The 26,567-nt window shown below is 45.9% G+C and overlaps 1 protein-coding gene across 3 annotated transcripts; it reads right to left on the bottom strand.

The window, feature by feature from the left end:
- Window positions 1–1,630: 1,630 nt before the first annotated feature.
- Window positions 1,631–26,567, bottom strand: fli1 (Fli-1 proto-oncogene, ETS transcription factor). 3 transcript variants are annotated; one of them, XM_067245946.1, is made up of 10 exons: window positions 26,448–26,567; window positions 23,952–24,037; window positions 16,126–16,340; window positions 15,415–15,569; window positions 14,814–15,017; window positions 9,217–9,285; window positions 3,630–3,689; window positions 3,211–3,270; window positions 3,044–3,091; window positions 1,631–2,720 (listed from the first exon to the last, which is right to left on the bottom strand). In XM_067245946.1, the coding sequence occupies exons 2-10, from the start codon at window positions 23,988–23,990 to the stop codon at window positions 2,191–2,193; spliced, it is 1,380 nt and encodes a 459-aa protein (XP_067102047.1). In that variant the 5' UTR covers window positions 23,991–24,037; window positions 26,448–26,567; the 3' UTR covers window positions 1,631–2,190. The 3 variants fall into 3 exon arrangements, with proteins under 3 accessions (XP_067102047.1, XP_067102049.1, XP_067102048.1); XM_067245948.1 differs by lacking the exon at window positions 9,217–9,285; XM_067245947.1 differs by lacking the exons at window positions 23,952–24,037; window positions 26,448–26,567 and adding an exon at window positions 20,208–20,335.

Here is a 26,567-nt window from a genome sequence, read left to right on the forward strand (position 1 = left end):
AGCGAGGGGGTAAAAGGGTACATACTTTTTACCTTTATGCTAGTCATCAAACGTTCCCTTGCGAATACACTTCTAAAGCAATGGAACATAAGAGAAGCGGGCTTTGAATTAAACTTATCTGTGCCTTTTTTCTTTCGTTTAATACCAGGGCAAACTGAAGACATAGGCAACAGCTTTTAATTCTAGACGTTTGGCTGAATGATTAATGCATAAAAAGTCCTGTATTCCAAAATTGAAAGCAACCACCGCCATGGTACAGTATATATAGAATAACAGATTGTCAATAGACATTGAATTATGATTAAAGCAGGCATTTGTGGTTTTTGGAATTCACCAGAAGTATTCACTGCAAGGCACTGAGGACTCTACAAACTGAATTTCAGGAATAATAATAAAAAAAATATGTAAAAATGTATTGCCCAAATGTACAGATACAAAACGCTTAAAATGTTGAACATAGTATCTCAGAAACGGACTTAAAAATGTTTGCATTTTTGACCGAGGTCAACTCGTATTAATTCTCTTGACTTTCAATACTGTGTCACATATGAAAATAACTCTGCATAATTTATACAGTAAGTTGCTTTTAATGCCTAGTTGACCGCTGTTTACAAAATAATAGAAAAAAGGTCTAACGAACGCACAGCATTCGTGAATCGGAGGATTTCTCTGTTCTCATCCTGTTTTAAATTGCTATTGCTGGTTTTGATCTTTAAAATAAAAGAAAGCACATTCTCTAAGTAATACTTTATTTTCATTTGTTCTGTTTCAGCTGTTTAAAAGTATTGTTTTAGAAAGCTGAAAATGGGTCTCTGTGGCACTGTGTAACCAGAGTCTGACCCCAACTCCAGATCTGCATGTGACAGGTTTATACCAAAATCACGTGCTAATCTCACTTACAGAAATCGGAAATCTAGACTCTAACCTGAATGCACATTCAGGTTTTGGTCTTACGTAACTCCATTGTGTTGACATTGGATTCTGACTGGCCTGGAATGAAGGAAGGGAGAGCACAGGGACTCCTCCTGGAAAACTGTGATTTTCTAATGAAAGCGACGTTCCACCTTTGAAAATATTGAAATGGGGCGTTTTCAAACCTCAAAGTTTCTTATTGTTGTGACGATTCAGTGTTGGTGTAAATCCAGCTCAATACTAACAAAATTATTCAAAATTTTTGGACATGTAGGCAGTGAGCTGAGATGACACAGTAGGTGAGGGATGGCTAACCATTTCTACAGAAGACTACTTTTGAGGTAAACTTATAAACATCACGTTAACATCGATTTTTAGGTGGACTATCCCTTTAAATGTTTATCCGTGGACCAGAAGACGTTCACATTAACACTGACTTGATCCAGCAAAACATTTGGGAAAGGCACGGCTGCTGACAAACAGCATTGCAAAACAAACTAAAACAGCCAACTGGTGTGTGGCCCCCTGAAAACATACAGCGCTTCCAACTCTGGTCTCCAACACTCCCAGCTTCCAGTTTGGAGGAGAAGTTCATTGTGACATGGCATATTCCAGTTGCCAAATTTCATTCAGTGCTGAGAAGTCCTTCTCGTTGGAGTCCCCCCCACCCCCCCTCCCCATTCCCCCTCCCTCCCTACAATTCTAGAAGAAACTCTCCACACATTCAGGGATGGAGTGAGGACAGAACATTGGAGAGAACTGATATGGGAACATAGCCAGAAACTGGACTAGGAAGAAGGCACGTGGTTTGCTGTATGCATTGAATGGTTGAGACCCAAAGAGAAATAGGCCCATGTCTTGGAATAGAGGCATTTAGAATGGAGGGTGAGAACATTTGCTCTCTCTTTGTCCCATCCCTGGGACTCTGTGGTTAACTGTGTATGATTTCAAAGGCACAATAACTGGATGCAGCTTCCAGAGGATGGGAAGGCAAATAAAAATCATCCAAAAAAACAAAAAGGGAAACAGTCGCAGATAAGTAGTATTCCATTTGGAGTGTAGCATCCATTTGTTCCCTAAACCCATTTATATGTCATTTATAAGTCCTTCAATTTGGCAATCCTTCATTTGACCATATATGGGCACAGTCTCTAAAGAGAGTGTTTCCCTCAATCTCTTTCAGTTGGTTAGGTCTCATTAGTGAGAGAAAGTGGGTAATGATTGGTTTGGTTGTCGTAAAGCAGGGAGGAGGGGATAATCAACGGTGAGGGGAAGTACTTAGTAGTAACTGCCCAGGTGCGAGGGCACATGGGCGTTGGGGTGGCGAGGCACACTGGGGTTGGGGTAGATCCCCCCCGTGGGGGAGCTCCAGTAGGGAGCGGTGGGTCCGAAGAAGTTGGAGGAGGTGACTGGCATGGAGGGGGGGTGAGGGGACACAAAGTTGACCTTCTGCTGGTGGGCGTGGTAGCTGGGTACATAGGCCAGGTCCGAGGGGTATTTATACATGGAGGACTCGGTAGGGTGGGGCTGCAGAGCCTGGGCGATGCCGTGGAAGTCGAACTTGTAGGCGTAGCGCTTGCCGTGCACCTTGGTCATGATGTTCTTGTCGTAGTAGTAGCGCAGCGCGCGGCTCAGCTTGTCGTAGTTCATGTTGGGCTTGCTCTTGCGCTCGCCCCAGCGCCTCGCCACCTCGTCCGGGTCGGTCATCTTGAACTCCCCGTTGGTGCCCTCCCAGGTGATGCAGCCGGCGTTGGCACTGTCCGATAGGAGCTCCAGCAGGAACTGCCACAGCTGGATCTGACCAGAGCCTGAGGCAAGGAAGCACACAAATGCCCGCAAATAAACCCACACAGCTGAAATGATTTACATTATTCATGACATTATTTATGATTTATTTTATGATGTTTAGAAATCCATAAAGACAAGAGGCGAGGATCTGCTGCTTGTCCCAGAATTCCTGGATGACTTAACAAGAGGACTAAGAAGCATCTTTACCATACTAAAACAACTCAGACCCAATCTTGTAAACAATAACTTTCAACGTGGCTACAACAAACAGCAATGCAGACCACCAAGACATTTGAAGTACTTTTCCCTCTCTGCCAAGGTATGCCCACGCTCCAATCCTTACCTGGGTTGGCCAGTCGACTGCTGGTGGGTCCCAAGATCTGGTAAGGATCTGTGAGGAGAAGGAGAGGTTTGTCAGACAATATCAAGTACCCATCTCTGTGGTGAGTCTGATCTGACTTGTGTGATGTATACGCTGGACTGAAGAAACAAGCTGCAAAAATCCATTACCTGGCTGAGGCCTGGCCTGCTCAGCGGACTTGGACACGTTCTGTGTGACCACCGGCGAGCCTGGAGAGGAGAGAGGTTAAAAGAGGGAAGAAAAAATTAAAAAGAGAGAGGAAAAACAGAAGCGGGTTCAGCCACGGATAACATGCAGCCTATCCTGATGGCACGTCCGAAGCGTTCCAAAGCAAACAGGGCAGGAGCTAGCGGCTATGCTAAGTGCTGTGAGCGTCTGGTGTTCGGAGGCTGACGGCTGAGGTTTTAGTCGTTGGTGGTCTGGCCTGACGTGCTCGCGGCCGAGCGTGGCCTCTCACATGTGCCTCTGCGATGTGGGGCCTCGGTGTAAAATGACGAGGAGAGAGCTCAAAAGTTAGCTCTCAGCTAACTAAAAGTTCCCGGTATGTTCCCGAGTGCACGATGCTCACCTTTGCCGCTGTGCATGCTGTTTGACCATCCTGTCCGTCTTACAGCATCGTATGAAGGGTCTGAGAAGGAGGAGATGGGGAAAAAAGAGGGCTTTGTTAATGCAAACGACTACCTCAGTCTGAACTCTATTATTAATCCAGTTCATACATATACACTTTACATCCACCCATCCCAATGTCACAAATGGATGAAGTGGCTCAGCTAGAGAATCTGGTTCTTAATGTTCTTGGCAGAGAACCCTATTGCTCCACTCTCCAACCCATCTCTGGAAGAGAACCTAGCCTTGAGGGAGCAGAGAGACTGTCTCGGAAATAAGGGGAGAGAAGGATGCCAAGAGGAGACTATAAAAAGGTCTGCCTATCTCAGTGCTGTCCAAGAAACCCGTTACAGGATATCTGGCATGGGCGATGTGGTTTTATTTGGCATGCAATGATGTCTCCGAAAGTGAATGAACAAAGAAGATGGCTTTGATAAAACCAAAAAACGTTTGTGGGGAAAGTTGCAGCACAGACGACCATGAGCAGAGATGTCCACGTACACAAGCATGTGCCCTGATGCAACCAGATCCAACCGAGGATGCATCCCTTCTTGGTCATGCCACAAAAATGACTCCTGCACTCTCACATCATAAACAAACGTGGACCCTCATTTCACTGTCTTACATGGCCCAAGAGGTCATTTGCTATGTACACAAGCTACTTGCAAGCTAGCCATGTTCCTGACTAAGTGACAAACCCTCATTGACCAACTCACAGCGGCAGGAAGAAATATGATGCCTTTGTAGCCATGCTTGTTAGTCTACTTTCACTGTGCTGACGTCACGCTCCTTCAAGCCTTTGTGTCATTTCAGAGATCCCAGAGGGTTGCTTAACCAAGAAAGACAGGATTCTAGTCCAACTGTGCACCCCTCCAACCTTTTGTATCATCCTTTGGAGTAGATTGTTCCCGTGTGTGAACCAACTGGCCTGAGACATTGTTTGTGTGTGTTGGTGTAGTTGTGTGTATGTGTGTGTACGTGTGTGAGTGTGTGAGTGTGCGTGTGTCTGTGTGTGTGCACTTGGTGTGTCATTAGAAATGTTGCCATGCTGACAGCTAGAACAAGACAGACTTAGTCATGTCATGACGAAGACCTTTTTTTGTCACAGTAACTTTACATTATTGACTCAAATGTTCCCTCAAAGGCACGTTTGTTGAGAGCATTCAGTGACTCATCAATGACCTCAGAGTCTACAATTGTCCAAGCTGGTTGTGTTCCGTGTCAAGGTTTAATATGCTATTCAACACTGCCCTCTGCTGGTCACAAGTCAATCGTTCAATACAAAATAATGAACAAATTGACTCTCATAATTTAAGTCTTGGTGTTGAATATACTATATAATATATTAGAAAGTGTCTCTGGATAACTTTGCCAACACAAAGTATTTTTTGTCAAATATTATTTTGTCAATGTAATCCTTCACAAAAACAATATTTCCAATCTAATCCAAGTCTAAAAGTACTTTAACAGGATGTTAGTTTATTTCATTTCCTTGCACTCCTGAGTGTTGACACTTTATAAAAACGTCCACAAGAAGAAACCGATCTAGACATTAAAGAGACCCCCGTTTCACTGATTTCTAACTTTTCAATTTTTAACCCTAGAGTTGCCTCGCGGACCTGAAATTGGACGTGCTGAACAAAGGCAGGGGCTCTCCTTCCTCTCCGTGGGCTGGGTCTGAGGCTAAGATGGAGGGATGGAGGTGGAGGTAGGAAGGGAGGGAATGGAGGGGATGACAGAGTGAGAAAAAAATTGTGTAAGAGAGAGAGACAGAGAGAGAGAGAGAGAGAGGGGGGGGGGAAGGAATGACAGAGTGAGCAAAATATAGAGTGCAGGAGAGAGAGAGGTAGGTAGGTAGGTAGGGAGAGGTGGAGAGGGGTGAAGGAATAACAAGCGAGTAGGCTAGAGGGCTTAGCTGACTTGTCAGGTCCAATCTGTGGAAGGCCGGCGGGATAGCCAAGGAGCAACGACTGGGGGAGAGTCCTGGGAGAGTTGCGTTTCCTGCCTCCTTTCGCCTGCAGACAACCTCTCTTTGTTTTAACTGCCCCCCCCCCCATCCCACTTTCTGTTTCCCCCCTCAACTCCCCCAAAAATCACACAGGGGCTACCTCCTTCCAAGAGAAGAGAAGGGTCACTAACAGAAGGGCAGTAAAGAGAGAGAGAGGGATAGAGAGAGAGACAGAGAGAGAGAGAGAGAGAGAGAGAGAGAGAGAGAGAGAGAGAGAGAGAGAAAGAGAGAGAGAGAGAGGAGAAGGGAGAGGATATGAGAGGAGACTTAGGCAGACGAAACACAACGGTGGAATTTGAAAAGACAACAATGATGGCGGATATAGCTACTGTCTGGTTCAGGAGGGGGACTTCTTAAATAGTGTTGGCCTGAACAGCCTACTTCCAACGAGACAGGTCACATAGCCAATATCCTCACACACACTGCGGACTAGAGAAGCTACTGCGTTCACACACACATGAAGCACAAAGAAGCAAAGAAACACACACACACCTAGCGAGGTCAACTCAGACATTGACAGAACTATACACACAAAAACACATCCAGTGTGGTTAGACACTGATACGAGCGGGTGTGCAAATAGAAGCCCCCATCTCTCCCATCATTTTCCAGGCCTCTCTCTCCTCGACTCTCCGCCTCTTTCTCTGCCTGTCTTTCTCTCATTCTCTCTCTCTCTACCCATCTCCCTCTCTCTCTCTCTCTCTCTCTCTCTGTCTCTCTCTCTTTCTCTTTCTCGCTCTCCCTCCCTCCTTCCACGTTGCGCCAGTTTCCACACGGGCCGGGGTGTGGTGCACAATCCTGGGAGACACGACAGCAATCCAGCTAGTCAAAACAAGGGGCTGAGCAACCGCTGAGAGCGTCCAGCCATAGACCGCTCTTAACCCACACTCTCAGCTAAGGAGGGAGGCCGCCCCAGACAGACTGGGCAAGGTTTCCCTGACCCCATACACAGGTGCATCTGCTCAGCACAAGACAAGAGCCCGAGGCCGTACCGTACACGTACAACCACAAGGATACAGCAGCCCGCGCGACGAGAGTTTCCGCGGACGCGGCGCGCCTCCAGTGTATGTCTGGAATATAGAGTGAGTGCGAATCAAACGGTTTCAACGTGGGAGGCCAAGGAAGGAGAGATGAAGGAGTGAGCCGAGGACAAAGAATGGCCCATCAATCTCTCAACCTGCCTCTGTAGTGGCTACTGAGCACCCATGTGGTAAATCACTGAATCTAGGGTTTCCTGCTCGCGTCCTCCAGGTTAGACGACATGCATGGTGTGTGCACGTGGACGCACGCTCACACACAAAGGAGCAAACACAAACACACGCAAGCACGCAAGCACATACTAGCACGTGCACGCGTGCACACACACTTTATCGACTGAAGACACATCAACACACACACACACACACACACAAACGCACACTTCCATAGCTGCTGCATTCCATTTCTATGCTTTCTTTTATTCATAACATTGCATTTGACACCAGACAGTCTGGAAAAGATTTAGAGGTCTCCAGCTGAATGCCAGTACTTGCTCTACCCTGGGAGAACCTGGATGTGGTTCAACCAACTTTCTAAAGGCAATATGACTGGGAACATCTGGCCATTTGGGATGTGAGCGAGCCTTGATAGAGGTTCAGAGCTGGCTTCTGTTGTGAGCTCCTAAGCAAGACCCATTTTATGAAGTTCTGGCGGCGGCTACCCGTATTCTGTTATTGGAAGCAGTGAGAAGCACTGGGTGTTATGGGGATCGGTCGTGTAGTGCTGCGAAGGGGAAACGCTGCTGAGGGAGTGACCGGCTATGTGTGCCAGTCCAAATACCTGCCAGTGAGAACCAGGAAGACAGGGGTCAGGGGTCGGCCCGCAGAATCTTATCTCTCCCTGTCCGTTGGTCCGGCCTCGCTGCGTGGACAGGGAACGGTGTAGCACCGATGAGGGGGGGATTTATTCATCTGCACAGTCGTCGTCACCCCCCCCCCCCCCCCCTACAGCCCCCTCCCTTCCCAACCCACTCCGTCTAGATAAGCGCTTGTCCTGTGAGCGAGACTATCATTGTTATTGCAGCCTGCTCTCTGGTGGGGTGGTGACTTCACGTTTCCACTCTAAAGGACTTGTAAGTGGTTTTCACAGAGTTTGAAGAACAACCCCCCCAAAAAAACTTTTAAACAGGTCAGATAGATCGGTTATCCCTCTCAAAAGACCGTAAGGATTAAGGAATCTATAACTTTTTATTTGGGGGATGCCCTTCAAAAAACTCAAGGACATCTTACAGAAAATGAGCTTCTATAGGTTAAAAACTGTGGAGGTTTAAAAAATACGTCTAAAATCAGGATACAGATCAAACAAACATTTAGTACAATGTGCCTTCAAACTGAATTTGAATTACCACAATAATCCCCCACAGCTCTCCAAAAGTTCCTCAACCACTGACACGCACAAAGACCCTGGCGTTTCCTCCGCTAGGCCTGTTTTCCTTAACACGTGCCCCTTCCCCTCACAATAAACTCCAGTCCAGTCTATAAAAACAAAAACTAGCTTTCCATCTCCCTCCCTTTCCTGTTAAACTCGGTTCCTACCACCTGTCTCTTCACATCCTCCCTACCTTCCTAAATTATGTTCACAGCCCTTCTTCCTTCAATCTTTTATCTTCCCCTCGCCTCCCAACAAAGATCCGTAGCCACGTGTGCCTTTATCTTGCTAATCGCCCTCCATTCTGAGCTAGCCCTCCATTTCCCTCTTTACAGGTATAGGCCTCGGAAAGCATTGATTGGGGCTAGTGCTGTTGTTATTTGGGAAACACAAAAGGTGCACCTGCCGATGCCGCTGTCTGGGTTGTCGGCGGTGAATGTGTTCTCCGTGGCAGGGGAGGGGGAGCTGGCGCTGGCTCTGAGCGCGTCCGTCTCTCAGGGGCTGGCAGCACGAGGCAGAGCGTGGCGCTCCATTGTTTTGGTTTAATGATCCTGCCTAATGAGAAGGTTCTGTCTTCTCAGAAGGGACCCTTCCTCTCCTCAATGTCTGTCTCCCATGCTTTGCGCTGTCTCTCTCTGTTTTGCGCTCTCTCTCTCTGTTACTAGCTCCCCTCTCTCTCTCTCTCTCTCTCTCTCTCTCTCTCCCTCCCTCACGGTCAGTTTCTTTCTCTGGTTCTCACGCACTGTTTCTCCCTCTCTATCTCTCAATTCGTCTCTCTTTCTCTCTCTCTTTCTGTCCTCCAGCATGCTAACCTGTGCACTCACCTCAACATCCCTGCCAGAAGAACTCCTCACAGTGACTTGAGTATTCAATAGTCTCAGGCAAAGGATGATGGACCAATTACACACGCAACGCATGCAAATCCAAATAACGAACGACTGTAATAGACACATAGTGGTCCAGAGAACAGACTGTTTCAGTCACCCGGGCTCAAAGAAAGCTCAGCCACTCAAAAAAACCCATCTTCAAGAAGATAGTTACCCATTACAAAAGGGAAGCATCTCCATTGTAGACTATTTGAATCTTTGTTGAAGTAAAAAAGTGTGTTTATGTGGAGGGAAATGTCAAATCCTACCTTCTTTGGCAGCCAGGCGTGGAGACTGGTCCGTGTGAGATGGAGTGTTATAGGATAGCGATGAGCTACCTGCAACAAGCAGCCACATCAACATGTCAGAGATCTCAAAAGCAAGGGGAAAACTTGACAGAAAATCACTACAATCCTGAATATTGTGTCGCATTAGCATACCGCCCATAGTATCAATATTATTTTCTGCACCTCTGTATGTGTTTACTTCTTTACAAATGTTTGTTCAGCAATGATGTTTAAACAGCTGACACCGGGCTAGCACTGGCTGCCAGCCAGCAGATGGCAGTAAAAAGATTTCAGTTCCCTGTTACAAGGATGTGTGCTCAGCATGCATAAGCTTAAGCTCTACAGTAACGTCCTAAGTGACCATCCAGGGGAAAAACACATCAAGCTATTTCAAGTTTTTTTTTTTTTTTTTTTTTTTTACCAGCAGAAGGACTCAAAATGTACACTCTAAACCTGGAATGCAATGTAGTCGACGGGTTAACAGTGAAACCTACTTCTGAGCACTAAACTAAAGGAGGGAAGCCTCAGCTGCACATGGCTGGCTATTCATTTCACCTTATGGAGCAGAACTCTAGACTGCATTCCTCCGCTTACACTTGCACCCTGGGCGGCACCAAAACGCTCTCTTAATTTTAGCCGCCCCGAGGCATAAATCAAGGAGTGGAAAAACAGACCCCAAAAATGCGCTGAGAAAACACTGCTCGACTTCTGCGTGGGGAGCGTTGGCCTGAACACGACTACCAGTGGGAGTCTGGCTGGCTGGGAGATCGCTCTTCTCTCTTTTCTGAATGGAGGGGCAGATACGAGACGCGTGTAGGTGTGTGGCACCATGGCACGCCCGTGCCGAGGACAGGGGGGGGGGGGGGGGGGAATGGGGGGTGGTAGCTGGAGGTGGGGGTGAGGGGAAGGTGGGGGTGAGGGGAGGGTGTGGACGAGGAGGGGAGGGTGGGGTGTGGAAGGGTGGTGAAGGTGGGGGTGGGGATCGAGACGCATTGGTTCGTGTGTGGAGGACTGGAGGTGAGGGTCGGCGGTTGACCCTGGGGGTCTGTTTTTTTTGGTGTGTGGGGCGGAGGGGGGGGGGGGGGGGCAGGGTAGTTCTTGGGGGACTTCACACACATATTCTAACCCCCCCCCCCCCCCCACCCCCAACCCACGGCACCCCCCCCCTAAGGCTCTGGTCCCAGTTTGGATCTTGGGGGTGGCTGAACAGGGGAGGCATTGTGTGGATGGGGGTCCCTGCACAGCAATCAAACGCAGCTCGGCGTACAAAAATAATTCCACACACCAGGCAGTGGAGGCACGCCGCCGAAACATCCACGCTGAAAGAGAGGGCTGAGGGAAGGAAGGGAGGGGAGAGAAGGAGAGTGAAAGAGAGAGAGAGAGGGAGAGAGAGACAGGGGTTGACTCTCCCCACACTCTCAGACAGGCAAACGGGCAGAGAGGCTGAGAAAAACCACAATCCAGCCCATAGCACTGACAGAGGGAGGGAGAGAGAGAGGAGAAAAGAGGCAGACAGACAGAGAGAGAGAGAGAGAGAGAGAGAGAGAGAGAGAGAGAGAGAGAGAGAGAGAGAGAGAGAGAGAGAGAGAGAGAGAGAGAGAAGAGAGAGAGAAGAGATTTGGAAATGCAGCCCTTGACACTTTGGGAGCGAGGAAATCTTGGCCACAGCTTGTATTTATTTGGACCCCCCCGACCCAAAAAATCTAAAGTCTACAGTAATCTGAGGGATGGGGGGAGCAGGGGGAGGGGGGGGACTGGCTGGTTTTCAGCTTCTCCTCTCCTCCTCCATCCCTCCATATCCACATCTGCGCAGGGTCTGCTCTATGACATAACACACCTCTATTTTCTTTCCCTCTCTTTCTCCTCCTTTTCTATGACTGATTGCTTCTTTAAAAAGACCCCCCGGCCACCATCTTTGCACACCATAATATTGACAGAAATCTTTCAGAGATGGCATGACGTCACGGCCAGCGACTGGGCCTCTGGTGTTGGTTTTGTCCCACCCGCTCAAAGATGCCGCCGGCCGCCTGCACCCTCCTCCTTCGGGCTAAAGGACACCCCCCCACACACAGTCAGCCAAATGCCCGAGAGACCCGACTTTCAGACACTTGGTTAACCCCGGTCCCCCTTTAAAACAGACCCAGAATGCTTTGTAATGGTTGCTAACGACGACAGCTGACAGCCAGGCCACACGGCTCCAGCTCTGCTCCGGTGCTAATCTGCCAATAGAAAGCACTAATGCAGGGAGAGCCCCCCATAAAAACGTAGCATGAGACAGCGGCGAGAAAGAGAGAGAGACTGACCGAGTGACTTAGGTACATAGAGAGAGAGAGGGACACTGAAAGAGAATGACACAGAGACACGTTGTGTGTGTGAGAGAGAGAGAAAAAGAGAAAGAGAGGGAGAGAGAGAGAGAGAGAGAGAGAGAGAGAGAGAGAGAGAGAGAGAGAGAGAGAGAGAGAGAGAGAGAGAGAGAGAGAGAGAGGGAGAGAGAACTCCAGACCTTCCTCCACAGCCCTCCAGCCCAGATGTTTATGGTCTGCATAAACTATTGAGGGCTTGAGAATGTCCTCCAGTCTGGAGTAAGCACACAGCACACAGCAGCAGCAAGGGCTGCAGTTAAATGTGGGAGCCCAGACTTATCACTCTCTCCCACTCTCTCTCCCTCTCTCCCTCCCTCCCTCTCTCCCTCTCTCTCCACAGTAAATCCATCCAGACACATAGAACAAGGAGAGCTAGGAAAGAAAACCATTACAATTCTCCAATGACAATGTTCATTTTCACATACTTCTATAAAAAGCATCGCTCTCTCTCGCTTCCTCTTTTGTCTCGTATCTCTTCTCTACTTTTGCCCTCTCTCTCCCTTTCTCCCCATCTCTCTCTCCCTCCCTTTCTCCCCATCTCTCTCTCTCTCTCTCTCTCTCTCTCTCTCTCTCTCTCTCTCTCTCTCTCTCTCTCTCTCTCTCTCTCTCTCTCTCTACCTCCATCTGGGCCAGTCTTCCATGTCAGAAGATAGATCCTCTCGTTGTCTGAGGTTTTCTGGCTCTGCTCCGTTTACAGCACATGTGGTATCAAACCGACCTACACGGGTGCGATAAAGCAAACAGTCCACAGTCCCTCCCTGACAGACTAATTTGTACAAATTCTCAAATTGCGGCCCCAAATTGAAAGCACATTGGGGCGCGGGCGGCCATCGCTTATAAAAATCTGGATAAGTGACCAACAATGAGGCCAAAATAATGCAGAGGCACCCAGCCTCTTTCCAGCGAGCAGCTGGGTAGGTGGGGGTTCTGATAGGTCCGGCACGGTGTCTACGTGCCATACCTGGCCCTATGTGGGTGTGTGTGTGTGTGTGTGTGCACATATGTCACTCTTTCTGCCCCCAAACAAAAGAAAAGTGCTTCATGACACGAATAGTTTTTAGTTAGCGTATCAAAACGCGTACACATGATGCACACAGATGTGTGTATGAAATGATTGTAGCGGGGGGGGGGGGGGGGGGGGGGGGGGGGGGGGAGAGGGGAATTGTGTGTATGGAGGGGATAGGATGGGGGGGGGGGAAGCAAGGCGGGGTTGTTGGAAGACATCACACGGCCTATAATCACTAAATACTTCCAGGGCCTGACTCCCCCCCCCCACCTCCCTCTCTCTGTCTGAGCTGGAAGCTCGGCCGTGCTCCAGCTCTCGTGAGTGAAGCCAGAGGTCTTCATTCTGGCCCAGGCCACTCCTCGTCTGTGATTGTGTTTGTTTGTGCTGCGGGAGTGGGGGGGGGGGGGGGGGGGGGGTGGATAGAGATCGGCTTCGGTTTTTCTACGAGAAAAATCTGGAGTGCCCGCGGGGGTCAGGATAAACGCTGGAACCTCCCCTTCCCTCCGACATGCCTTCACTCACTCACGCGTTGCCTCCGAGCCCTCGGGTGCAAGGCCGTATACCATACCATGGCCCTTCTCTCAAAGCGCCCCTGCCTGCCACTGGTCAGTCCACGCACGGGTCGCTCGGAGCGCTTGTCTCTCCGGCTCAGGAACGCATCCAAAGCAATTTAAGTTGCCGAGCGGGGGATTCCGAAAACATCTCTTCTGTTTCCAAAACACACAAGGGCTAAATCAAAAGGACGAGTGGCAGAGAGAACCACAGTATAGTGAATCTAAGCCCGGGCTAAGGTCTGCAGCAAACCGTCCCTAATGAAAACTGCTGCCCTGCATATAGAGAAGTAGAGAGATAGAGAGAGATAGAGAGACACAGAGAGAGAGAAAGAGAGAGAGAGAAAGAAAGAAAGAAAGAGAGACAGAGAGACAGTGGGCTCTGCGATTGACAAGAAGATGCAGAACTGCCTGATGATCCAGACACGTGCGCGCGCACGCACACACACACTCGCTCACACCTACACAATGGGGCCGTTATACTCAACAACAACCATCCTCTACTCCCAGACGCCACGCTACGGAGAAAAACTGTTGACACCCGCGGAATAAAGTTCCCATTACATCACGGGCTGAGACATTTTTAGGAGCAGCATTAAATGCAGCCGACCCATCAGCGGCTCCACCCAGCTCAGTGTCATGATGTTCTCTGCCCCCGCTCCGAAGCACAAGCCATTAGCATCTCCTGCTAACTAGCACATGTGTGTTTGTGAGGCATAGCAGGATGAAAACCGAGACATCTATTAGGACATTTATGACTAGCTGATTTAGAGTAATAGACTGTTCACTCTTTAGGCCAAGAAAATGAGTAACGTATTCATCCAGTCCAACCTCAGGCTAAAGTGCTATGCTAAAATACTAGCAGTGCAGCTTGCCACCACGATGCATCAAATACATACAGCCAAGGCTGAATTGACAACTACCGAGGTAACACTGAACACTGAGCAAACTTTACTCAGTCCAGTTGACCGGCCATGTGCCATATGCTGTACTTCTCCCTGACATGCTGCTTCTAAACATCATTTGCATGTGGGCGCAGGGAGAAAGCATGTTTCTATGGAGCCGTACCTCATTGCCAAAACATGCAGTAGAAAAGTGCACAGAAAGGCCCCTCAATAGGATGAGAGCAGAGCAGGCTTCTCTAGTCAATTACAGATAAACTTCCCTTGCCAGGCTGAACACACAGGCCTTATGTCTGCTCCTGAGGCAATGCACCTGGGCTTCATCTTATTGTGGACTATGGCCTGTCCCCAGTAGAGAAGGGGGGGGGGGGGGCATGATGGTTATCTAAAGAGGAAAGTTCCCTAAAATCCACTATAGCTGTGCCAAAGTCCGGCCTGCCATTTTGGATATAAACAGTTTCCTAGGAATCGGTATCACTGTTAGGCAACTGTGTGCAGTGACAATGCAGCATGAGTGATGCTACTCCCCTGGTTTGGCTTTTTTGTAAGGGCTCCCCATCCAAACGCAGAAAAGAACAATATGTTTAAAAGTCTACACTTTGAGGTCTGAAATTGTGTAGACAATAGACAATACAGTATTACCATAGAATTACAGAATAGTTTACTGTACAGTTCTTTGTTTGTAACAGGCTAGTGATAGTGATCTAGAAAGCATTTCTAACAGGTTGTGAATACATTTTGTTTTTTCTCAACTCACTTTCCCTGAGGTAATTGAGATGTGAGAGCAGGACTTCGGCGTTGTACATGGTGGTGAGGCGGAGGAAGTCTTCCTTGCTCATCTTGCACAGATCCTTGCCGTCCGTGTTCTGGAACATGGCCGTGTCGATCTCCAGCAGGCCGTACTCCTTGATGGCCCATTCCAGCCACTGACGGACATGGTCCTGCGACCACAACGAAGGGTCTGGTGGGAGAGAAGCAGAGAAGGCATGGAAGTCACGCAAGCTGTCGGGCCTGAAGTTCTCCTTCAGAACATGGAGCAGCTTATTGTCATTCGATAATATCTACTATTCTGATGCTGTGGATGCCTAAGAGAATACAGGATGTTTTTACTGAGGCGACAGCCTAGTGATGGCCTAGTGATGTCAATTGAACTGCAGTCAAAACAAACAGAACAATATCGAATTAACTGTACTCAGGCGTCCGCAAGACTGATTGAAAGCATAAAGGCTGAAATGTTGACATCATGAAATGTAATTGAATAGAAGCAAATCTTGGATGTTTGGGTTGATAACTTGGGTGTGTGGGTTCATTGTGATGGGAGGGGCTGAATAAAGAGGGAGGCGATGAGCAACCGTTACCTGCGGGGACAATGACCCTCCTCTCATTGGTGGTCATGTTGGGGGGCGCGGCGTTCTTCTCGTCCATGTAGTTGCCGTAGTTCATTTGAGATGTGTCGTTCCCACCCACCAGCTTATTGCATTTCCCCACAGTGCAGTCTACAGGAGACTCCCGACTGCAGAGACACCAGGGTCATCAGTTTAGATAAATGGTCTGTCTCAGACTTTACGTTGTCTCAGAGTGTACACACAATTGGATGGAGCCTTTCAGTAACGTTTTGGATATCTGGACCCCATGAAAGACCAAAGTCCCAACCCACAATGAGACACTGTTCCTGTTAAATGCGTATTTGGTTAAGTAGTAGATCGTTCTGCTGTATTAATGATCTCTATTAACAGTAATACTGTACCTACTTAAGGTTTCAGCAAGTGGACAAAAGGTATTTCCAAAGACTAGACTACCTGTTCAGATTTAGCCTAGACAAATTATTCCTGCCATTTGAGATACATAGTACTTTCTAAAATGAGCACTTATGGGTTTATTGGTTTCCTGAACAGGGATTAAGCCAAGTCATAAACCCCCCCAAAAAATATTCTATAAGAACTCTCGGCAAAAAACGAAATCTGTGTGTCTATTGTGACTATGTCTAATCTGTGTCTGGGACTCCAAATCCAAATTTGACCAGCTCTAAAATACTGGAGTCTAGTAAAATGGGTGGTAGGCTACTTTACCTAGATCCATTCATGTGTTCATATTCTCTCTTGACGTTGACTGGACGGACAGGTTGGTTAATCCACTCTTGCTGGGGGGGTAGGGGGTTGATTTTGTGGGGCTGGCCATAGTCCTGTGTGCCAGAAGCAGTCATGTCTGTCTTGGGGAGGGGGGCGGCAGCAGTGTAGGGCGGCTCAAAGAGGGACTGGTCTTCACTCACCACTGACAGCGCCTCCTGTGGGTGGGGAAAAGCACAACGTTACAGAAGTACACCTATCACGTCATCTCCCATCCTCCATCTCTTTCCCTCAGCCACATCTTCTGTTTACTGCAATTACTGCGCAGTTATGTGTTCCATCGCATATCTGCCCTCCTAAGTGGTTTGTGTATGCAGCAGTTGGGCCTAGCTAGCTTAAAGACAGCTTCCTGTTGACGTTATTGTGACTTCAAACGTGTCCACGCGGCCGCGTCCTGGGCGCCGCCGCGTGCAAGCGGTCTCGCCTCCGGCTCCCGGTCCGTCCGACGAGGGAGGGGGAGACTCGCAGCTGAAGACTGAACAGAAGCAAACGGGGGTCAGTTCTACACTGACCCCTCTGCAGTGGCTCAGCTGGAGCAATGTCGGTTTATTAAAGAAAACAAACAGAGCAACTGGGGCTCGATGGAGGAAGGCTTTGTGTCCACGTGTTTGGTCTCTCGTCTTGGAACGAACGCTTGGAAACGCGGCCGTGTCTGAAGAGTGTCTGTCTACGAAGGGTGGCAAAACAAACAGGCTGACAACAATGTGGTAGCTATGACCCTCAGACACACAATGCCCAAACCTCTTAGTGCTCCTGGGTTCATTTCAATAGCCGGAGAATGATGCCGAGTCCTTCAGACCTAATGAGGTGTCTATGATACTGGTGACTGTTAAGACAATGCCAAATCAAACTGGGACAAATATCAAATGGTTTGCATTTCAGGGATTAGGATCACATCTGACGCACTTTGGGTCTCACAGCATCTGATGGCTAAGCCAAGAGCAGGACATCTTTAATCCTTGAGATTAAAGGTATTTATTTGCTAATGACATCTGAGACAGATCGTTTTGTGAAGGCATATTCTGTGCTGTGTAAAGGATGTGACGATATCATGAGCATTGTTGTCATTTGGTGTGAAGTTTGGGTAGAAAACAACAACGATTTTACAAACAGGACTTGTTTGTGCAAATATACAGTATGTTTTCTTACACACACTGTATCACAGCTGAAATACAACGACAAAGGACTAGCCTACATAATTATATACTTTCTAAATATATACGTATATACTACATACTGTATATACTTTTATACTCTAGTCTCTCGGCATATATACGCAAAATAGTTGACCCATTGGAGTTACAACAATGCATGCGGCTGTCTGGTTGCTGACTGTATCCACATCCTGTGTAATCTTATCTTGAGATAGCTCATGATGTTCATCATCAAGACTAATTAGAAGAACAAGTAGGGTATATGTACTGTACATGTCAGCGGTCTCATGGTAAATAAACACGGGCCCCACACGGGGTACAGACAAACTGCTTTAAATACCAGAATCTTAGTCAGAAACGATTCACAAACACTTTGGGAATTGCTTTTGGAACCCCGGGTTCATGCCACAGGTACAAACTCTTCAGTAAATGAAATGTCTCAAACATGGTAACTGTACAACAATAACATTTGTGGCCAGTCTAGTCCAAAGCAAAGGTCATAAAAAAACAGTGCTGGCATAGCTTGGCGACATCACAGCGATGACATCGTTTCAGATATTGGCGTAGGTGGTTGAAGGAGGCTGGATGATATTGAGGGGGACATCTGTTTTGGCACTTTGGCCTTCTGGACAGACATGACCAGTGATTTCATCGGCAAGACCAACATAGGCTGGGATATCTGAACCACCCAGCCCAGCTAGCTAGTGGATGATAAGGGCAGGCCAGTGAGGGAATGTCTCAATGTGGCCTGATAAGGGCAGACTCTGCTATTGTGGCTGTTGCACGTTAAATTTGCACTGACATATCAGAGTGACATATACACCATGTCATTCATGATTGGCAAGTGGCATGTGCCTATCAAGATTACAGAACGTTTTAAAAATAGGAGCGTGTGTGCGCTGACGAGCAGGCTCTGACGGCAGGCTGTGCCAAGGCATTGTTTTCTACTCTGTATCAGTGAGAAGCACGCAGACCACCAGTGGCAGGGCGGGATAAGGATACAGTTGATTGATCTTGATTCTGACTGGGCACACTTCGTGTGAGCACCTACTCCCCGAAATGTGCTCCCATCCAATCTCTAAAATTTTTGTTTTATAGAAGAAGCAACCTAGAGTCAGGATAGGTTTCATGTGTGAAAGCTCCTGACAAAAGTTTCAGATTTTTGATAATCATACTCTCTTTATACGATGGCACATCCAGTAAACATGTTATTAGCATCACTTTCAATATTGCCATCATCATTAATGTTATCTTCCTTATCATCAGCCTCACTATTATCGTCACCACGACCATAAATGGCATGGTTCAGTGATCACTGCTAACGGTGTGACACCTGTAACCTCAAATACCCCAGGGATTATGTCCACAGCCCTCCGTCGCAAAGCAACGCCTGAAAAGTGCGCATGTGCTTCATATTAAGACGTGCACATGTCTAGTTGGCGTTCATAAATCCACTGGAGGTGGGAGTGTAGGGGCAGGGGGGGGGGGTCATTCCTGTCTTTTGTTTGAGAAGGAAGAGGAAACCTGTCAGGAAACAAGATTGTGTAGCACAGGAAACTCTCATGACTCGAGAACACCCTCTCTGGGTGAGTATGTTTGAATGCAGTCAGATCATTTTAATACATACAATCAGAGATGTCCATAAATAAATACTTCCACCGCAGTCATCACATCGAACAATTCATCTTTGTTTTCCAAATGTAAGTCTGCAATATGGACACGCTGACCGTCATTCCCATCCTCATACTAGTATAATGGCTTTTATGCTTTAACAACAATTGATTACCCTTGCTGTTTGGTCAAAGATTACAGTGTTCCAAAACTCATACCACACCCAGCTGCCACACTGACCACACATCCCCACCCCTCGCCATCCAAAGAAAACATGCCAGAATTCTGTACGCAAACAATCACTTTCAATGTTTCTATATGGTTGGAAACCGTCTTATAGTGAATCTAGGCCGAGCGTTGGCAATATCTTCAAACAAGGACATATCTGAATGTTGAAATGTTGAATTTCAGGACCCTTGACACATCTGTACAACGGAGCATCTGGAATTCCAATACCGGGGCCAGCAGCAGGCTACCGTGCTACTCTGCTAGCAAGAGTGCACCAGCTCATTGTAATAAACTAATTTAAACATTTAACACTGTTAAATCCTTTGTTTGTGCAGATTAACTTTGACAACAAGCATTACATTTGTACGATGTTGAAATGTGTTGTGACACTTCGGTTTTTATCTCAATTGAGTTAACGTTTTTCTAAGCAGAATTGGGAAACAGACTTACACATAAACAGTGCTGTGATGAGCACACACTCTGAATCACCAAAATTGTTTCGAATGAACCCAGACATCGTGAAAGGGTCCAAGGCGCCGTGCCACCAGTGTTGCGCAGCACTGACACATCGCTCTTAGCGAACGAACGCATTAGCCTATATGCATAACGACATGCTGTCTATTGTCAAACGCTCACTTATTTCTCAAATCCATAAAACCAAACGCAGTTTACATGAGTAATATAATTGCTCTGTTATTTGTTTTCTAAAATTCATATTCTAAACAACAACAAAAAATCACACATTTCGATTTCAGACGTGCGTAAAGCGCGCTCGTTCCAAAACTTCTGTGTAGTCCTCTCTAAATCCCAACACGACTTTTTCCCGAAGATTTTGGTTGCAAAGGAAAAGGAAACTTGGTGAGAATGAGGAAAGGATAAGGTAATCTGGTTACCGCTCTTGGAGTAAAGAAAGAGCTACGCATTTCTGTATCATATGGCTACAGCTTAGACATAGCTACCCATGCTAAAAGGAGGCGCAACTCGAAAAAAGCATTCTCTCTCAAACTCGTACACCCCAACCTCCACCCTTACCTTAATAGTTCCGTCCATTTTGCGCAATTTTCAGCGGACCCCAACAATAATCCAAACATGACACGCTCCTGAATTAATTCCAGCCCCCGATATGTCGCGGAGAGAAAGAGTTACCGGATGGATTTTTTTCCGTCTAAATTTGGGAAGTGAAGTCACCGCTTTTGAGAAGGAAGCTATGTGTGTCACTGCAAGCCCTGCCTTCATCACAGCACCGAAAAGCAGGATACTTGTCCCAAAGAGATAAGCAGCAAAAACAATTGAGTGTTACAGCCCCGCTGTTAATGTTTTTACACGGAAATATTTACAGGATGGTTGCCAGCCTGTTATGCCACATTGTTAAGACTTCGCATATCACAAACACTAATGAATGGGTTTGCTCTCAAACAATTTCATTTCATCAATGGGTTATTTGAACAAATACGATTAGCTGAATGGAAAAGCTTTTAACAGATGATACATGACTATTATTAAACGGCGTTTTAGTGTAATTGCTGTTAATAAATCAGGTCATACATCATACTGTCCATATGTTTACTGCGAAAAATAGATAAAATAGGGGTCTACTTTTAAAGCAGACAGATGTGATCCTATAAATGCGGATTATATAGGCTACCTCTAAATTAAACTTAAGGGGAATGCAAACTTGAACTACCTGTGGAAGGGATTGTTGCAGTCTAGTCTTTGTTATAGCTTCCAAAGCCTCTGTGGAGTTTTCCCGTAACACCATTAATAAAATCCAAGCACGCAGTGCCTCAGTCACATAATGCTTACAGTCTGTTCTACACGTGTGCGTCTGTTATTCGACACATGAATGAATGATGATGGTCTGTGTACCTCCAGGAGGTTGAGATAGCTTGAAATGAGACCCTTTTTTAATTTAAGGATTTAAACATTCACCGAAATAAGTGTCGGCTATGTGTAGCCTATTGTATGATATACCGTAAATATTATTAGGCCTACTGTTGCTTTTCTCCCTATTGTTCCTGCATGCTGTTAGCTTAACGCTGGAATTGGCCCTATAGTGTAGGCTAGTTTTAGGCTTTGCCTCTCCTCATTGACGCACTGAACAAAGTCCCCACCCCCACGTATTTTTCCTTCCCTACCTTTCGAAATTGCCCTCATCAATTCAGGCACAATTTCGGCGCAGATTCTAGACATGGAGCCGGCTCTGAACGTGACCAGACCAACAGGACCCTGCCTGAGGGGAGCGGCCTCTGAGCGTCCAAAAGGAGCCCGTGCCGCAGCGACTGACAGACGGGCCGGTCTGTCTGCTCTCGACTTGGGGGTCTGTTGGGGGAGAGGCCCCCTCGAGACTACCACATCTGGATCCTGCTAGGGGTCAAGGCTTCTCCTGCCTGGGGCCAGCTCAGCCCATGTGTAATTAAGGGAGACACCTTGTTTAACTGTTAAGTTGCTGTTCCTTTTTCATATTCAACATTTAATAGTTGTAATATTCGTCATTGACATAATAGAATGACTCTCTTTAGGAGTTAGGACAGGAGAATGAATAGCCAACATCCGACAATAAAATATTTCTTGGTGACCATTTTGACCATTGCAGCGAACACTAGCCCCCAAATAGGGGAATTGAAGTTTGAAGTATGGTGCTAATAAAATTATTCACATAGTAATTTACTGAACACTCGTTGTGTAGAAAGGCAAAGGGTGGGTCTAAGAACAGCCAAGGCCATAATGAAAACAATGTTAACAAACATTTTGGAAGGCCAATAAACAGATGCAAGTTGGTTTATACAGTGAACCACAGAACATCTGGCTTGACGCAGAAAGTTGACAGCCAGACGTTTCTTCCTACCACAAGCAGTAGGACACCAGTAGCGCCTATCCATTGGAGAAAGCATGAAGTGGGTGGATACCATTGAGGTTATGATCTGTATTTAAAGACCTGCCCTTGCCCATGCTTGCCCACTTCAATTTTATGGACAAACTGAAGCGCACCATTTGAGTCTCATAAATAGACATATAATTTAAAGATGGCAACTGCGATGTTCAGTGGGCTGTTGACATTTTGGTGTACGGTATCATTATTTGACAAGCCACCAACAAGCCATCATTGACTTGTGTGGCTCGAGTAGGTTTCACTAAATGGCGAGGGCCCGGCTTCACGTGCATTAATTGTACGATCATCATTATCGGAAAACCCGGGAGCCATCTCGTTAAGTTGGCATAGGCTAGGCTTCCTTGGGCAACGCCTATGAATTCGCTTTTGTGACACACGCTTGCGGCCTTTATTATTTTAACCATGACATAGCCCCCGATATGGATCAGCCATTTAAGATTGTTCATTAGACGGGAAAGTTCTGTTAAGCCCCATACCTCTCACGGGCAGAAAGAGAACCGAAGTAAAAATACCGAGGGCAAAAAAACGGAGACTGCTGCACACAAGAGCGAACTGTCTGGCCCCTTGCTTGAGGCCATAATTAATTTGAGATTTATTTTTATTGGAGAGCTCTGGTCTCGCCTGGCCTTAACCAAACAAAACCAATGCTAGACTGTGGATTCGCTTGAATAAAGCAGAGTATTTCTTTAAAAGTTTGTCTTGAGGCATTCACATTCTGAGCGACATTATCCCCCGAATGCAAAACCGTATTGTACGTCTGGCGTTTACATTTATTTTATTTGGCTGCTACTATCATTAAGACCTTGGTAGTCCTATGCCATAATAGACTATATCAAAGTTAGTAGAAATGTTTGGTTAATTCATTTTAGATCCACTATTCCCAATTGAACAGCATATTCGCCCTAACTCAAGAATCTCAATCAATAGGCTAAAAATAAAAAGTAGGCTATTGGGTTTTGCCAAAGTTCCTGAGCCATTTGTTTAATAATTATTTACCTACTTCACACCAAAAAAAAATCAAACCATATTTTCTCCTCAAAAGTTCATGCTTTTTGAGTCACTCAAAACAAATCGTGAATTGTTCACAGAACTCCAGCATATGGCACTGAAATTTAAGTCTCTCAGCAGAGGCACAAACGTGGCTGTATGAAAAGGCCCCTTATGCAAAGGGCAATAAGTCTCCAAAACATAACAAGTAGCTGAAGGAAAATACCATGATTATAACGATATTATGAATGGCTTGGCCTCGCACAATTGCTCATTTTCAAAGTGCCTAGTATCCATGTTTGTGTATGCTTTAAAAACACCAAACAAGACAGATATCCATGAATGAATAGCAACAAAGCAACATTTCAAATGAGCAAAACAAAAAGCTTTTCTAAAAGGATTGGCTTTAGGCCATTGTAGACTATTCCAAAGCTGTAGCCTACACTGCAGGTTAATCGGTCTACAATTATGAGCGTGTATATTTCATTTATATCAAACTGTTCAAGGACTATCAGAGTTAGCCGGTTGGAGCAATTCCACGCTGTACTATGTGATTTGATGCAGAGTTTAAACGTGAAAACCAGATGTCCAGTATTTTCTTTGTTTACATTTTTTGAGACTGCAGCGGAGAGGGAAAACAGCATGATGTAAAAACTTCTGCATTTTAAACAAAATAAATGTAATTGTTATTGACACTAAAACAGATCACTTGAATCAAGGTGTGATTGAAAATCATTATCGAAACACGACATCAAGCGGCTGTACAGATGCAATTGAAAATCATCGGAGGGAGATCTTATGCTATAGCCTTAAGGGAGGCCCCTGAGGCCCCCCTGAGTCCCCCACCACCCCCAACACACACACAACATTACCTGATCGAAGAGACCATGTTGTCTTACCTTGACGTAAGACGAAGTGTCAGGTACGGTCTGAAACATGTTCTTTGGACTGGAAGGCCCAAAATGTGCAACAGCGTTCAAGAGCCCTGAGGAATAGCAAACTAAAATGAGTCGATATTAAACTTGTAGGATATTGTGTTCATATGTGTTTATTGGTACATTATTATTGGTGTTGCTGTTGTTGATTTAGTTATTACCAGAAATAACAAGCAGCTTTTTATGGATATACTTTCAATAGTGCAATTGTATAGGGTGCAATATGTGTGTGATATGCATAATAACAAAACTGTTATTACAATGTAAAAGGCCAATGTATTTCGCACTAGTCAGCAATGGTAGGCCTATACATGTCTCAAGATTTGGCTCTGTATTTGATTTCCAATTATATCTTTCTGATTGGGTTTATACGCTTCATATTCGAGGTAGGCCACTAGGCTAATGTGAACCCCAACTCCAGCCCACTGAAATTGACTTTTTTGTCTTCCAACAAAAATTATATAAAAATATTATTCACTCGCGTATTTGCAATTATAATTTTGACACACAACCGTGGTAAACGTAATTTAGAGCCCAATTTGACTTTCCAATTACACAATTTATGGGCTAGACCTAATTGAAACAGCACATTTTCACTTCGTACTGATGTCCTTGACTACAGTATAGTCCTGTGCTATCGAAAACATGTCAATAGCCTTCATCAATTGAGCAGTTCACATTAGCGAACGCCTTGTGGTTTGGTGAATTGCGTTCAGTTCCGAATAACCACTTCCACCAAGGAGGAAGGTCATATTTGGTTCACGAGCACCACCGGAAGTTTTAAGGGACATAAGTTTCATTTTCAGCCATGTGACTGTCCTTATTAATTTGCCCCACAAATTAATTGACACATCCATGTTACATAGGGCAGGTTTAACATCGTGCAAACAGTTTTTCTGTCCATTATTATAAATAAGCTACCACAGATCTCTGTAAACAGTACAACAGAACTGTCCCTACTAGGTTCAGTTCCTCTAACTTGCTCAATAGACCCGTGTGGAGCAGGGTAGCAAACAGAACCCTTCGTCCCTACCCCCATCGCGTTCTCCCCTGAAGCTCGCCACATATTGAAGCACTTTTCGCTTTAATAAGTGCAGCTTACAAAGTCTAGGGTGAAAGGGCACTTCGAGGACGGTGTCTTTAGCCCTTCTCTCAGTATGTAATTAACAAGAAGGCTGGCACAAGCTGCATTTTACATTCCGGGCATCAATCTGGACATGCAGACTTTTTACTCACAGTTGAATTAATCTGAATTAATGGATTAAGCGCGGTTCTGTGGACTGGCACTGTGTCTAAACTGACTGTCCATAAGTGGGCAGTAGGCGATTTATTCAGGATAAGTCACTGTGCTGTTGAATTGTGGGTAGACGTGGATATAGTTTTGTAGTGTAGGCCTATATGGTAGACTTGAAAGGCACAATTGGGCACTGCATTGCTAATATAGACTCAGACATTCTAAATATAATCGGTCCATTAACTAAAACACGGCATGCACACATAGGCTAGCCTATCAGCACCCATCTTTTTTGTTCTTCATTTTTGGCTACATAACAAAAATACAAGGGATACAAGACGAGAGTGGCCTATGAAACATTCTGAGTAGTAGCCAAATGACAAATTGCCTATACCAAGTGCTCACGAGATGATGCAAACAAATGACCATATTTCGTTCAGAGATATTTTCGTTCAAAATATCGTTTCATGGTGCCATTTCACGTTTCGTTGAAGTATTTTTTGTTATTGGCTTTCTGCCTTTTCCACCTTGCGTCTTATAAATTACCCAGGGGCTTATGAACATGACACGATGTATAATTGTAGGGCACCTCTGTTTTCTTCTTTTTGCTCCTTCGGGCAAACGTTGGGCTCGCCTCATAAAGTTTCTCAAATGCATCCAATTTCTAAACGGTAAAAGAGCATAGAATTCCGCATCTGTAGCCAATTAGGCGGCTCGCGGCTCAGGAAGACTGTTGAATAACTGCATGGACTTTTCTCAAAGACAGCCCGTGGGCTGGAAGCCTCTAGTGTTACATTTTAAGCATCTTACCTTGCACGAAAGCGCGCAGTTATCCATCATAAATGAGAACAAACTGCCCAAACCTGCACTTTTCCACTCCAGTCTACGTGCATAGTAAGGCAAATAAAACGACATTTGAAAACAAAATAACTTGTTTTCCATACAAGAACAGGAAAATCTAACTTAGCCTATTCGAAACGGTATCGTCGTAACATGACATAGCCTACAGTTTTTGCACATGCACAGTGTAACCTTCCGACGACAAGGGATATGTAGCACATATTTAAAAAATGTTTATTCGGTACATACATCAGCAATTCGGCTTACAAACCAGCATACATTAATTATTGAATTATTGTCTCCGACACAAGTTATGTTGCAGATGGTAACCCAAAGTAGGCTATTGTGGGTTTTATTTTTTTTTCATTTTAATTTTTGTCACTCACCTGTTGTTATATTGCCAGTCGTCAGTTCTTTCGATTTATTTATTCCTTAATTTAAATAATTAGTCCCATCTAACCAAACTCGTTACCATGGATGACAGTGAGTTATTTTGAAAAGGCGAA

The sequence above is a fragment of the Osmerus mordax genome, chromosome 11 (genome assembly GCF_038355195.1).
Source record: "Osmerus mordax isolate fOsmMor3 chromosome 11, fOsmMor3.pri, whole genome shotgun sequence".
Classification (NCBI taxonomy): domain Eukaryota; kingdom Metazoa; phylum Chordata; class Actinopteri; order Osmeriformes; family Osmeridae; genus Osmerus; species Osmerus mordax.

Bases quoted from the DNA above. Each gene is read 5' to 3' on its own strand.
- fli1 (XM_067245946.1), bottom strand. From the start codon at position 23,990: ATGTTTCAGACCGTACCTGACACTTCGTCTTACGTCAAG. The intron at 3,690-9,216 runs GTAGGATTTGAC...CCTCCTTCTCAG, and splicing joins ACGCCTGGCTGCCAAAGAAG to ACCCTTCATACGATGCTGTA. The intron at 3,092-3,210 runs GTAATGGATTTT...TTCTCCTCACAG, and splicing joins GCAGGCCAGGCCTCAGCCAG to ATCCTTACCAGATCTTGGGA.